The 14,032-nt window shown below is 40.1% G+C and overlaps 1 protein-coding gene, 1 long non-coding RNA gene and 2 other non-coding genes across 7 annotated transcripts in view; 1 reads left to right on the top strand and 3 right to left on the bottom strand.

Moving 5' to 3' along the window:
• Nucleotides 1-407: 407 nt before the first annotated feature.
• LOC122684681 lies at nt 408-7,007 on the bottom strand. The gene is made up of 2 exons (XR_006338123.1): nt 5,934-7,007; nt 408-1,183 (listed from the first exon to the last, which is right to left on the bottom strand). It is a non-coding gene; the product is annotated as an uncharacterized LOC122684681 (long non-coding RNA).
• On the bottom strand, nt 6,380-6,462 carry LOC122685089. The gene has a single exon (XR_006338261.1).
• Nucleotides 6,538-6,680, bottom strand: LOC122685091. The gene has a single exon (XR_006338263.1).
• Nucleotides 7,008-7,243: 236 nt separating the features above from the next.
• Nucleotides 7,244-14,032, top strand: part of ACAA2 (acetyl-CoA acyltransferase 2) — a 39,072-nt gene continuing 32,283 nt past the window's right edge. For 2 of the 4 annotated variants that reach the window (XM_043888877.1, XM_043888880.1), the window contains exon 1: nt 7,244-7,389. In XM_043888877.1, coding sequence (XP_043744812.1) covers nt 7,374-7,389 — 16 coding nt within the window. In that variant the 5' untranslated portion in view covers nt 7,244-7,373. Of the gene's footprint in view, nt 7,390-8,868; nt 8,979-14,032 lie in introns of those variants that run through there. The other 2 variants (XM_043888878.1, XM_043888881.1) reach the window with 2 other exon arrangements.

The raw sequence follows: 14,032 nt of genomic DNA, 5'->3' as shown, positions 1-14,032 counted from the left end.
ATTATATAGATCATTAGATACTAAAGATTGTTTTTCCAAAAAATTTTCCAATTATAATAAAGAGGGTCAATCAAAAATGAGTTTAAACTGCTTTCTAAAGTGATACAGTGTCAGAATAATCCAGATTTGAATATAACATTTTGTTACCAACTGATGTTTAGATAAAGGACTGCTTCACTGAGGAGTTCACATCATATTCAGGGGTGAATCTAACAGTGGAGAAGAAATATTACTAATAAAAATATTTTTCCATTTTGAACAAATCTGTAAACTAAACCTGTTTATAAAAATTGCCTGTATTAGCCACTGTAATATTCAGCTGTGGATAAAAATCTGTGGAAATAAATACTATTGAATAAGGTGGTATGACAAGTTTAAATGAAATTTAAAACTAATTGCACATTGGCTGAAAAGTTTATTTTTAATGCTTTCTTAAGACACTTTATTCAGGGGTCTGTATTTCAAACATGCATCATGATCATTTAAACCAGAGGTTGGCAAACTGCAGCCTGCAAGTTGCAGGTAGAAGGAAACTCCCTATAAAATAAGACTTACTGAGTTAATTCAAACAAGGCAGTTTGCGTGCAGTGGATCAATGGAATAAAACAGAGAGCTCAGAGATAGACTCATATGTATAACTTTGTATATGGCAAAGATGTCATTACAAATCAGTGGGAACAATATAAGATCTGTATGGAGTAACTTACATAAGTGAAAAACATTAACAATGACATTAAAGTACTGGAAAAACATTTCATGGATAAGAAAACTCCATACTACAGAAATGTCAATTGTCCCCAAGTTGGTCTACAGATTAGAAACAATCTCACTACAGTTTTTGGGGAACCAAACTTGGGTCTGCTGGCCTGCACACAGTAAAACCAATCTACCAACACCAGGTGATGGTGAAGGAAAGGGCAGTGTAACACAGGGCCAAGGAGGAGTATGGGCAGCTAATGTTCAAAAGACCTGAACTCTGGGTGAACTTCAGGGAAACGCTTTTTAAAGACAGAGTGAGGCTTAGGGTTGCAGAGTGTCTGATCAGCTCCTAAACATTTTTCTGACATCACCTGATGTTGGCGGGGAGTCAGCATCACCAACCTTCTGATTCCAGCCAGTCTGGGGTCTCCTGCTTGTGGTCAACAGGCAGTTGACTTCTTCCACCAGGTGGGTGTTTCAGTATCTGGAAAACAGCTCAAGGATATGGCTCAGAATGTTACTTATAGCCCTTAAGAAGGAACTAAAAGGTCCTTGACTTTATTTTATGGCTAAACCATTATTACTTTCTCTTAACTTTTCTTATATTTCTGCCTTTTCTCACTTTTGTGATTAAATTTGCTCTTTGAAACTCAGGGAGGGCTAAGGAGGCTAAAGTTTTTTTTTTACCAACAAGCAGTAGGTGAAGGACATGGTGGGTGGGGTCTACCCAGGGGAGGCCCGATAGGGTCCTGCTCAGTTGTAGAACCTAGATTTAACTAAGTTAATACAGGTATACCTTGGAAATGTTGGTTGTTCAGTTCAAGACCATTGCAATAAAATGAATATCACAAGTAACACAAATTTTTTGGTTTCATAGTACATGTATTTTTCCACTATACTGAAGTGTGCTAAGATCACTGATCACAGATCACCATAATATGATAATCATGAAAAAGTTTGAAATAGTCCAAGAATTACCAAAATGTGATGCAGAGAGAAAAAGTAAGCAAATGCTGTTGGAAAAATGGCACCAGTTAGACTTGCTCCAAGCAGAGTTGCCACAAACTCAATTTAAAAAACAAAATGAAACAACAACAAAACAACACAATAAAGTGAAGCAGAATATAATGAAGTATACCTGTATTACCAAATGAAATTCTAAGGCTTGGTAAGGGTACAGACATTGCAAGTAACTTTCAAACAGGTAGAGGAACAAAGACAAATAAACCTGACCCTTGAGGAGGGGGTAGGAAAGCCCACCCACCATGCAGTCAAATTACATCCTCTGAACGTAATTTATAGACAGGTCTACACATACTGAGTTCCTCCGTATCCGAGATTCCAACCAATCTCTGCTCATGTAGTACAATAGTATTTACTGTTGAAACAAATCTACAAATCAGCCTGTGCAGTTCAGACACATGCTGTTCAAGGGCCAGCTGTCTATATATATATCCTTCACTTAAGTTTGTGGTAGTATTTTAAGCTAGTTGGAACACATCTAGACCTGGGGTAAACTTAAATTCAGCAAATCAGTGTCTGTATTATTCTCTGTCTATACTTATTTCTGATGTGCTTGTTCAGCAACTTAAACTTTCAGTAGGGTAGGCATCTGTTATAAGGACAAAACCATATCCAAGGTTATAACTGCCTCTTTTTTAAAAAAATTTATTTTTAAATGAAGGATAACTGCTTTACAGAATTTTGTTGTTTTCTGTCAAACCTCAACATGAATCAGCCATGGGTGTACACATGTCCCCTCCCTCTTCAGCTTCCATCCCATCTCCCTCCCCATCCCACCCCTCTAGGTTGATAAGACAGAGCCCCTGTTTGCATTCCCTGAGACATACAGCAAATTCCCATTGGCTATCTATTTTACATATGGTAATGTAAGTTTCCCTGTTACTCTCTCCATACATCTCACCCTCTCCTCCCCATAACTGCCCCTTAACAAAATTTGAAGTTATCACCAAAGCAGTTAGATTAACAATGAGCACATACATAACTTTCCCAGCTACTCAAGATTAGCAAATTCAACTGTCTCGTTCATTCAAATTCAAGGCCCTCCGTATCCTTGAGTTCTGAATCCATGGATTCATTCAACTACAATCAAAAAATTTGCCAGAAAGTTCCAAAAAGTAAGACTTGAATTTTTCATGCACCAGCAACTATTTACATAGAATTTACATTGTATTAGGTACTATAGCTAATCAGAGATTTTTTAATGTATATGGGAGAATGTGCATAGGTTATATGCAAATATGCAAATACTACTTTATGTAAAGGACTTGATTTAGGTGTCGGTCTAGAACCAATCCCCTAAGATACTGACGGGTCACTGTACTCATCTGTTAACAGTCCCAGCTCCTACCAACTGTACCAGCTTTCCCAGTCTCTGTTAATGAAACTTCTAAAAGCAGTGCTATTCAAAACTACCATCAATTTGGGGTATTATAGGAAGTTTAAGTACAGCAAAATTATCCACATAATGTAGAAGACAGGGCTGAGGCCAGTTATTTATGAAATCCTAATGAAATCTTAACATGCAAATTGAAGATTTATAATTGATTCACTGATTTTCAGTTTTACACTAATGCTACTCTTTTTCTTTTCATAAAAATACAGAAAGACATGATAATAGGCTATTTTTTAAAATATTGAAAGCTAAATGTCTTACAACAGTTAACTTTACATCTCATGTCTAGATTTTTTAAATTATAAAATACCTAATTTTGATATATTTAGTATTTTACTATACATGTATAGATTGATATAGATATGGTTAAAAATGAAAAGAACTAAATGGAATTTTAGGTAATTTTTCAGCTTGCTTGAAAGATACTTTTCCTCTCTATTTTGAAAGTTAAACAGCTATAGAAGAGTTAAAATAGAACAATGAACAACCATGTAGTCTACATTTATGTTCCCTAATTAGTAATATTTTGCCATGTTTGCTTTCTGTCTTTGCCAGTTTATCTGGATGCATGGTTTGTTTGTTTTTTCTCCAGTCATTTGGTAATTAGTTTTGGCACCATAACTCTTCACCTTTAAATATTTTGGTGTGTATTTCCTTAGAACAAAGGACAATATCTGCCCTGTCTACAGTATAATTAACATAATCAGGAAAAGTAATGTCAATACCACCTCATGCAATTTACAGACCATTCCTCCAACTGTCCCAATTCTGTTCTTTAGAGTTGTTTTGAATCCAGTTTCCAAAAAGAACCCACATTACACTTAATTGTCACATCTCATGTCCTGTTCATCTAGTACCATTCCTGGCCTTTTTTGTTGTTCACAACACTGACATTTTAAGAGTTCAGTTTGTTATTTAGCAAAGTGCCCTTCGGTTCGATCTGTGTGATTGTTTCCTTATGATTAGATTTGTCAGACATTTTTTTGGAGAAATCCTACATGAGTTTGTGTCCTTCTCCGTGCATCTCAGTGCATGATGTCAGTTTGTCCCATTAAAGGTAACATTAAGCTTGGTCATTTGGTCAAGATAATACCCACAAGATTTCTCTAGTGTATGGATAACTTTTCCTCTTCATGATACTCTGAGATTGTGTAAATATCTTTACATAGATTTTCATGTTTTTATATATGTAAACCTTTTTACTCAATGGTTTTCAAATACACCCATTTTCATGACATTTTTAATTACGGAAAACTTAGAAATTTCTATTTGGACGGACGTGCTGCAGGCGATCTATAAGATGTTAAGTGGGAAACTGTGATACTCATGATGGCATTTTAACTTTTCTCAATAAATATGAGGGCCAAACAGAATAGAACCTGCCTTTTTCTCTTATTGAAGAACACTAATACCCTTATCAATAGTTCTAGAGACCAAGAATTTATTTTGCATTTGGACTATTAGAAAGTTTTAATGGAAAAACACATTAACTTTTCAAGATTTGTTTATTTCCTCCACTGTTGTATCTCACACTTAACACAATTAATTGCACATGTTTTCTGATTTTTTTTTTTTTTTTTTGTATTACAAAACATATTTGACTGGCTGAAGTTCAGAGTGCCAACCTGCGATAACACATGTTGGTTTTGGCTCACCTAATGAATTCCACTTTGATTTCTATTTTATTATGAGTAGCTAGCTGTCAAACATAAATCAAGTTCTAATGCTCTAAGGTATGCATTATATATATGCATCTAGAATGGTATCAGCTCTGTACTATCCTTGGAAGAATTAAGAAAATGGTCCTTCGAATCACTTTCTGTAGGAGCCATAGTTGACAAAGGCGAGCATCTAGTAATGACCTGTTGCCTCACTTCTCCACCCACCTTTCTCTGCCAAAAAAAGCAAATAAATCTTCTAACTCAAGTCACCAAATACGTTACCTTTACCAAGGTTTCTACTACTTTGTTTCTTCCACCAAGGAAGATTAACTTAGCATTCACCACCTTTCCTGTTTTCTATAACATATGCCTTAGCTAACTTTTTTTCTATCCCCCACTTCTATGTTCCAAATGCCATAAGCCCTGGACAAAGAACACAGGCCTTGGGCTTCTGAGTATCAAGAGTTCAAACTTCAAATTCAGCAATTTTCTAGATTTGAGGCTTTGGCAAATACTTGGTTTCTCTGGGTCTAAGCTTCCTCATTTATAAAATAAGAAAGGATTAACTCCTACCTATTTCATGGGGTTGCAAAATGTCCCTTAATTCAGGTTTGTCTGATGTTGTATGAATTGTATGTTATTCTGTTTCACATAACAGTAATCCCAAAGATGGTAGCTTTTATTTTACTATCACTCATCATCCAGAATATGGAGATGAAAAAAATATCATCAGGTATGTGTGAAGCTTTGATCTATTCAAAGTCCAAATTCCACTGACTATATACACCTGCTGTGAAAAACCAATATACGTATTATTTAAAGTTATTAAAGTGAATTTAAAGTTAACAGCCTTGGAATTTACGTATTGAATAAACAAGTATCAATTTCCTGGATTTGTTTAAATCAAAGCAAGAGAAATAAAGAATAAACCAGAGGGTCAAAGAACAAAAGATGGTGATTAAAGGGGAACAAGGGGAGCACAAGAGAGAAATGAAGGGATTTTCTGTAATGCTGGACATGCTCTAATTACATTTTGAAAGCTGAGAATAGTTTGGGTTACAACCATATAAGCACTTGTGAAACTCATCCAACTTGAAGATTCATAAGTGTGACCGTATGGTAATTCTGCCATTAAAGGACTGTAAACATATACTCACCTTTAACGTGAGCCAAAGTATTCCTGAAGTGTACTAAGGCTGACAAAGAAAAAAACAATGTGTGTGTGCGTGTGTGTGTATATATATATATATATATATATAAAGGTGGAAAGATGTGATACAGCAAATATGGCAAAGTGTTAACAATTGTAGAATACGGGTGATGAACATACGGGTAGTTCACGTAGAAGTCTCTGCACGTTCCTGTAAGTTTCTAAGTTTTCATAATAAAAACGTTGGGCTAAAAAAAAAAAAAAATACAAAATGAGAGGACCACGAACGCGTTTGAAAACCTGGATTTGGGGCGGGCGTTCCCAGACAGCTCACAGAACACCTCAGAGCCTCCCACCCACCGCTTTCCAACCACCGAACTAAGCCAGAGGCAGCGTGGCCCGCCCCCGAGCCCTGGCGCTGGGGTCTACCGCCCGCGTCAGCCCCTGCTCGCCCGGTCTCAGTCCGTTCTCAGAACACGCTCCATCACCTAGTTCCCAGAACTCAGATTGCGCAGTGGTCACGTCATCATCGACCAGGGCTCGCAGAGCGGCAGGGGCCACCCTAACCACACCCAAACCTTAGCCTAACTGCCTCCCCCTAACCTCCCAGCCCCCGGGTCCCTGGCCCCATTTCGCCTGACACGTTTTCATAATCCTCTCAGGCTCCGGGCCGGCGGCGCCGCCAGTCACGGGGCCCGATCATATAAGGAAAATACTGCGGCTTCATCCGGGGGCTGCATCGTGGACCCGGGGGCGCCCTGTCCCCTACGCCACTCGCTACACCCACACCTGCAAACTTCCCTGCCCCGCTTCGCGCGCCCGGACCTCCCGGGCGAGTCCAGCAGCCTCGGCTCCCCGCCCTGGGCTGTTCTGCGCAGCCGCCCACCCCGCCTGCCAGAGCGGCTCAGCCAATCCCCTCCCACGCCGTCTTCCGCGCCCACCCGACTTCCGGCCGGGCTCGGCCGCCTCAGACCTTCCGGAAACCCTTTCCACCCTTTTGGCTGCCCATTCACACCTTTGGCCGCCGGGTCACAAGTTGAAGGGAATCCGGGAGTGAGGAGGAGGGGAACCGCTAATTACCTTGGCGCGGGGAGGGGCCCCAAAGGCTAGGTTGGGCAGGGGAGAGTCAAAACGTTCGATTGCGAAACAGAGAGGGAATCTCTAAAAAAACAGTGAGATGGGAAGAATCCGCTCTCGAGGATCGTTTTCCTGTGGGGAGGCCTGTGTCCCCGCGAGGTTTTTTTGGCACCATTGGTTCCCACCCAGTATGGCGCCAAAAAGGGCAACGCGTGGCCCAGAGGGGAGCGCTCGGACAAGCCCTCCGAAGTAGGGGAAAGGGTAGGGGCGTAGCCTCGCTGGCACCGCCCCTAGCGCTTAAAGTCGGGCGTGGCGGGCGGGACCGCGGCGTCGCCGCCGGGGACCCGAGCACCGCCGCCCGCCCGCCGCCATGGCCCTGCTCCGAGGTGAGCGCCGCGACCCCGCCTCTCGCGCCCCTTGGCGGGGGGGCGGGGGAGGAACGTCGGGTCTCGGCTGGGAGTCGGGGTCTCCTTGGCAAGGGGACTTAATTTAAAAAAAAAAAGCCAATCCGGAAGCATTGTTTGAGTTTAGGAGAAACCGTACGTGCGAGGCGACAGGCATTGTCCATCACGGTTTTGCTTGCTCCTGACCTGGAAGGTCGTTTTCCTTCTCCGCGCGGTAGTGACCCTTCTAGTTCGAGGTCAGCTGTTGGCAAGACCGGGGCGGGGCCCCCTAAGCGCGAGGCGACCTGGGGTGGAGGGGTGCCTTTCAGACGAGCCGGCGGCCCCGGACCTGGTCACAGGGTGGGCAAGGCTTGGAAGGAATGAAAATTCTCTTGTCGTCGTTGGGGAACCTCTGCACGAATGACCTGCCCCCACCCCCACCCCAGCAAATGCTTTATGGCGTTCTGTTGGAGAACCTACCTTAAGCCCTTTCCCTCTCTCCTTTCTGATTCCAGAAAAGTACCGTCAGCGAGTACATAAATTCTGCCGTTACTTTTTTTTTTTAAGTATGTAAATTCCCTTTTCATAGCAAATGGTCACAGTCAGTGGAATTTTTAAGACTATGACAGCTTGTCTTTATGTGTCCTTTGAAGAACCTTCAGATGAGACTCATATCAAGGCCTTGGGAAAGAAAACACTTGGCAGGATCTAAAAAGCAAGGTTCTGGTTGTCCAGGGCCCCGAGGGCTCTGTAAAGGTGATCGGTTTGATTCTGGATTTTAAAGAAAGCAGCCTCCTACCTAGAAGAGTAATGCGATCTGATTTCCAGTCTGTCCCCATTTCCTCAGGACTGTGAATCTGCCTGTGTAGCAAGGAAGAGAGTTTAAGACCACTTAAGAGTCTTATGGCAGAGATCTAGGCAACATCAAATCATGGTTTTGATTCAAGTAGGGGGCAGTGGGATTGGGGAAAAGGGGGAGGGATGGTTTGAGATAGATTTGGAGGTGGATTTGACACAACTTGGTGATCGGTTGGAGTGGCAGGTCTATGAGAAGGAAATGCCAAGAATGACTTCAGGTTTCTGGTTTGAAGAACTGAGTTCATGATGCTCCTTAGGGAGTGAGGAAAACGGGGGAAGGGATAGACCTGGAAGAGAATATTGAGGTGCTCAAGTGCAGGGACCAGGTAGACAGTTGGTTAGGGGGATCTGGAGCTCAGACAAGCCAAAATGACATGCGAACAGTTCCAGTGGAAAATAGATATTCTGAGACAAAAGGGTTTAGTTTGTCAGTGCTCTTTCCAACTCTGAATTTCATACAGTAGCATACTTATTTTTTTTTTTTAGATGGCGTATTCAGGAGACGCAAATTATTTAACAGCTACATTCTCATGAGTTATCGTCCTTAAAAGGAAAGCATAGTTTTATTGATTTCTCTGTTTACTGTTTTATTAGTGATCCTTACCACTCTTTTTTTTAATACAGACCGCTTTGAAAATTTGATGAAAACTATGTAAGGAAAGAATGTGCATCAACATCTGCACAGAGGAAGTATGAAGTTATGACTTTGGGACACCATTCACTATGGTGTTAAAGTTAGTGATCATACTTTTATCCATTTCCCTGTTTTATAGTTGAGGACACTGATGTCCAGAAAGGTGGACTGGCTTATCTATAATGGTAGTTAGTGTTTTGGTTGTTATTGGTTAGTTAGAGGGCTTCCCTGCTGGTTCGGCAGTAAAAAAAACCACCTGCAATGCAGGAGGTGTGGGTTCGATCCCTGGGTCAGGAAGATCCCCTGGAGAAGGAAATGGCTTCCCACTCCGGTATTCTTGCCTGGGAAATCCATGGACCAAGGAGTCTGGTGGGCTGCGGTCCATGGGATTCCAAGAATTGGACACAACTTAGTGACCAAAGCACCACCACCGCCAGAATACATTACAGATGCACTCGTTGCTCAAGAGACAGTATTACTAAGTGCTTGCAGGACTATTGGGTAAGAGAGAGAGTTTGACTGATTCTTGTAAGGAAAAGGACACATTTGAATGGGAGCAAAATTGACTTTGGTAAAGATTGTCATTAATCAGATTTCTGTCTTCAAGTAGAACCAGTACCCCAGTTTTTTATTAGCACCCATCCAAGGACTTGGTTGGAAGGTTGCCCTCAACAAATAGTAGTTCTCTTACTGTTCCTTAGCTTTGCTGGGAGTGTTTGTGCAACCTTGCAGAGCATGTTGGTGGACTGCCAAATTAATCCTGCAACTGAAGTGGATACAGAAGCAGCAGTTGTCCTTGCTAACTTTGATTGCTGTCAGCAGTTGTTGTGATTAAATGGGTAAATATTTTCCTAACAATGTAATAGAAAAGAAGGCAGAATTCCTCTTTATTTTCTAGTGTTATTTTTTCCTCTACGGTCACATTTGCCACCTTGCCAGGCCCTTTCTTGGCATTTGTGACTCATTATGCCCTGGATTAATGTCTTTTCACTGCCTTTCAGTGGAAATCTTTAGCCCCTGAATTTCCAGAGTCTTTTAAAATTCATAAGACGTTAGTTTGGTTAATGGTTGTTAGGTTTTAGACCTTTTAACATCCACACAAAATTGATATCAGATCAGATATTAATAATTATTGCCATGGTATCCAGTTTATGAAACAGGGGAAAAAATTGTTTAGATTGTCTAATCTTTATACCTGCACATGCCAGATTATTTTTTTAAATAATTTTTTAAAATGCTTAATAGCATTTTCCCCATTCAAAATCATTGTATTAGTTCAGTGTTAGCCTTACTCCTGCTAACTTTACAGTCTGGGAGCACCAAGGAAACAGACATGATGTAAGGAAAGGGGAAATTCTTGCTTTTATTTTCGTTTTCACACAGGCATACACATACACTCCTTTGTAGGTTTCTCATATTTCACCACTAGAACTTTGCACACGAAAATGCTTTCTTAGATTATAAAGTACAAGAAAGAAACTCATGAATGGAAATTTATGGAGAAGCAAAGGAAGTTTGCCTTCATTGTTTCTGAAAAGTCAGTGTTCATTCAAATCATTTCTATGTATGTAATGTCCTTTTTTCTGTTTTTTGAGATTTTCACTTTAGTTTTGAGAAGTTTAACATTGATGTGCCAGGATGAGTGTGTGCGTGCATTTTGCATGTATTCAATTTGGGGTTAACTGAGCTTGAATCTGTACGTTTATCTTTTAGTTTTATAGAAAAGTTGAACAGAAAGTACAGAGCATTCCCATACAATTTATTCATGACACTCCATTATCCCCTGTTATTAACAGCTTGCATTAATGTGGTACATTTGTTGCAGCTGATGAACCAATACTGATCCTTTTTTTTTTTTTTGAGATTAAATGACTTTTTATTTGATCCATTATTTTTAACTAAAGTTCATAGTTTACATGAAGTTTCATTTGTTGTGTGTACAGTCCTGTAGGTTTTGATAGATGTATAATAACATATATCTACCATTATAGTACCATAAAAAGTAGTTCTCTGCCCTAAAATTTCCCAGTGCTCTACCTGTTCATTTCTCCTTCCCCACAACCCCCAACCCCTGACAACTGCTGGTCTTTTTACTGTCTCCATAATTTTGCCATTTCCAGGTGTTATATAGTTGGAATCATATAGTGTGTTGTTTTTTTCAGAATGACTTGTTTCACCAGCAGTATGTATTTAAGTTTCTTTCATGTCTTTTCATAACTTGATACCTCATTTCTTTTTAGTGCTGAATAATATTCCATTGTATGAATGTACCACAGCTTATCCATTAACCTACTGAAGAACATCTTGTCTGCTTTTAAGTTTTGGCAGTTAATGAGTAAAGCTGCTATAAACATTTGTGTGTGGGTTTTTGTGTGGACATGTTTTCAACTCATTGGGGTAAATACGAAGGACTGTGATTACTGGATCATGTGAGTGATGTATGTTTTGTTTTAGGTTTGGAAGAAACTGCCATACTCTCTTCCAAAGTGGCTGTACCATTTTGCATTCCTAGAATCAGCGGGTGAATTTCTTTTGCTCCACATCATCACCAATGTTTGGTGTTGCCAGTGTTTTGGATTTTAGTTGGGAGATGGAATCTCACAGTTGTTTTAATTTTCAGTTGCCTAATAACACGATGTCAAGCATTTTTTCATATGGTTATTTGCCATTTGTATAGTATCTTTGATGAGCACATTTTTTAATGCATTTTCAGCTGGGTCATTAATTTCTCATTGAGTTTGAAGAGTTCTTTGTATATTTTAAGTACAATCCTTTATCAGATAAGTATTCTGCAGGTATTCCCTCCCAATCTGTGGCTTGTCTTTTTGTGCTTTTAATGGTATCTTTTGAAGAGTAGAAGTTTTCAATTTTAAATAAAGTCCAAATTTTTCTTTCATGGATTGTGCTTTTGGTGTCGTATCTAAAAAGTTATCACCAAGCCAAATCTAAGGTCCCCTAGGTTTTCTCCTTTGGTATCTTCTAGGACTTTTAGTTTTTGCATTTTATATTTAAATCTATGATCCAGTTTGAGCTAATTTTTATGAAAGGTGTAAGGTCTGTCTACTTTGTTGTTGTTGTTTGTTGGACATGTGGATGTCCAGTTGTTCCAGCACCACTTATTGAAAAGACTATGCTTTTTCCATTGACTTGCCTTTGACTTTGAGGTCAGTTGCAATAGACTTTGAGGTTCTACCCATGTTTTTTGTTTTTATTTTGTTTTCCCCAGTATTTTCCCCCTGTTCTTCAGATTACATAATATCCATTTATCTATTTCAGAGTCACTGAATCTTACTCCTTTCACTTCCATTCTGCTACTACACCTGTTCAATACATGTTTTATTTCAGGTATTTTTCAGTTTTAGAATTTTCACTTTGGTTTTTTTTCTTTAAGCTTCTTTTTCTTTGTGGAGTTGTCTGATTCCTTATTATGAACATATTTTTCTATATATTTTGGAACATAGTTATGAGAGAGTACTGCTTTAAAATCCTCGTCTGCAAATTCTAACGTCTGGGTCATGTTGAGGTCCGTCTCTGTTAATTGTCTTTTATCTTAAGAATGAGTCACACAGGCATACCTCATTTTCTTGTGAATTGCAGATACTGCAGATTTTTTTGTTTGTTTTTTACAAATTGAAGGTTTGTGACAATCCTACAGTCAAGCAAGTTACTTGTGCCATTTTTCCTACAACATTTTCTCCCAAAATGTGTTACATTTTGTTGATTCTCACCATATTTCAAACCCTCCATCAGCAAAAAAGATTACAACTTACTGAAGGCTCAGATGATGGTTAGTATGTAAATTTTTTAGACATAATGTTGCACATTTAATAGGCTACAGTACAAATATAACTTTTATATGCATTGGAAAACCAAAAAATTCATGTGACTTGCTTTATTGCAGTAGTCTGGAACCAAACCCGTAATATCTCTGAGATATGTTTGTATCTTCTTGTTCCTATGTGGATTAATTTTGGATTGTGTGGTGAACAGTGCAGATGAACCATTGTAGAGACTGAATTCTGCTACTTTCCAAAAAGTATTGACTTATTAATTGTTAACTATTTTTGTAGACAGTTAATTTGGCTGAACTCAAACTGCTTTCCTCATAGCTCAGTTGGTAAAGAATCTGCCTGCAATGCAGAAGACCCTGGTTTGATTCCTGGGTCGGGAAGATCCGCTGGAGAAGGGATAGGCTACCCACTCCAGTATTCTTGGGCTTCCCTTGTAAATCAGCTGGTAAAGAATCCACCTGCAATGCAGGAGACCTGGGTTAGATCCCTGGGTTGGGAAGATCTGGAGAAGGGAAAGGCTACCCAGTTCAGTATTCTGGCCTGAAGAATTCCATGGACTGTACAGTCCATTGGGTCAGACAGTAAAGCATTTGCCTACAATGAAGGAGACCTGGGTTCGATCCCTGGGTCGGGAAGATCCTCTGGAGAAGGAAATGGCAACCCACTCCAGTACTCTTGCCTGGAAAATCCCATGGATGGAAGAACCTGGTAGGCTACAGTCCGTGGAGTCACAAAGAGTCAGACATGGCTGAGCGACTTCACCTTACCTTACCTCAGAAGAAATTGGACACATCTGAGCGACTTTCACTTCACTCAAACTGCAAACTCTGTCTGCCCTGTAGAGGGCAGCAGCTCAAAGCTAACTTTTAATTCACCTTAGTGGAGGAGCATGTAGTTGGCCCCACAGGTACATGATTAAGGATTCAGCCGGATATTTGGGCTCCCGGCTGTGGTCCTTTTCTTTCACAAACCCCCCTCAGTTCCCAGTAGCTGTGATTGCTGCAAACTCAGTTTTCTTATTCTTCAAGCTAGCAAGACTGAGTTTTTTAATTCTAGCCCTTGTATTCAGTGTAGAATGCTGGCCTACAAGTTAACAGCTATAAGCAACTTGAACGTTCACCGTGTGCTATTCCCTTTTTCCATATCTACTCTTCACTTGCCTATTTTTCTTCATTTTCTGGGCACTTGAGGAAGCCATTCTTCTCTATCGTCAGTGTCTACTGAAGAGTTGGCCAAATTGGAGCGTACTAGGTGATGACCAGAGATAGGACTGTACCAAAATTAGGAATAAAGCAAGCAAAGGGGAAAGAAAAATGAAATAAAGTAAACACTGATGTGAAAAAAGGCCGAGACTGTCAATCAA

This window comes from Cervus elaphus, chromosome 27, assembly GCF_910594005.1.
Source record: "Cervus elaphus chromosome 27, mCerEla1.1, whole genome shotgun sequence".
NCBI classification, from domain to species: Eukaryota; Metazoa; Chordata; class Mammalia; order Artiodactyla; family Cervidae; genus Cervus; species Cervus elaphus.
Note: the sequence above shows the minus strand (reverse complement) of the source record. Positions and strands in the feature narration are given on the sequence as shown.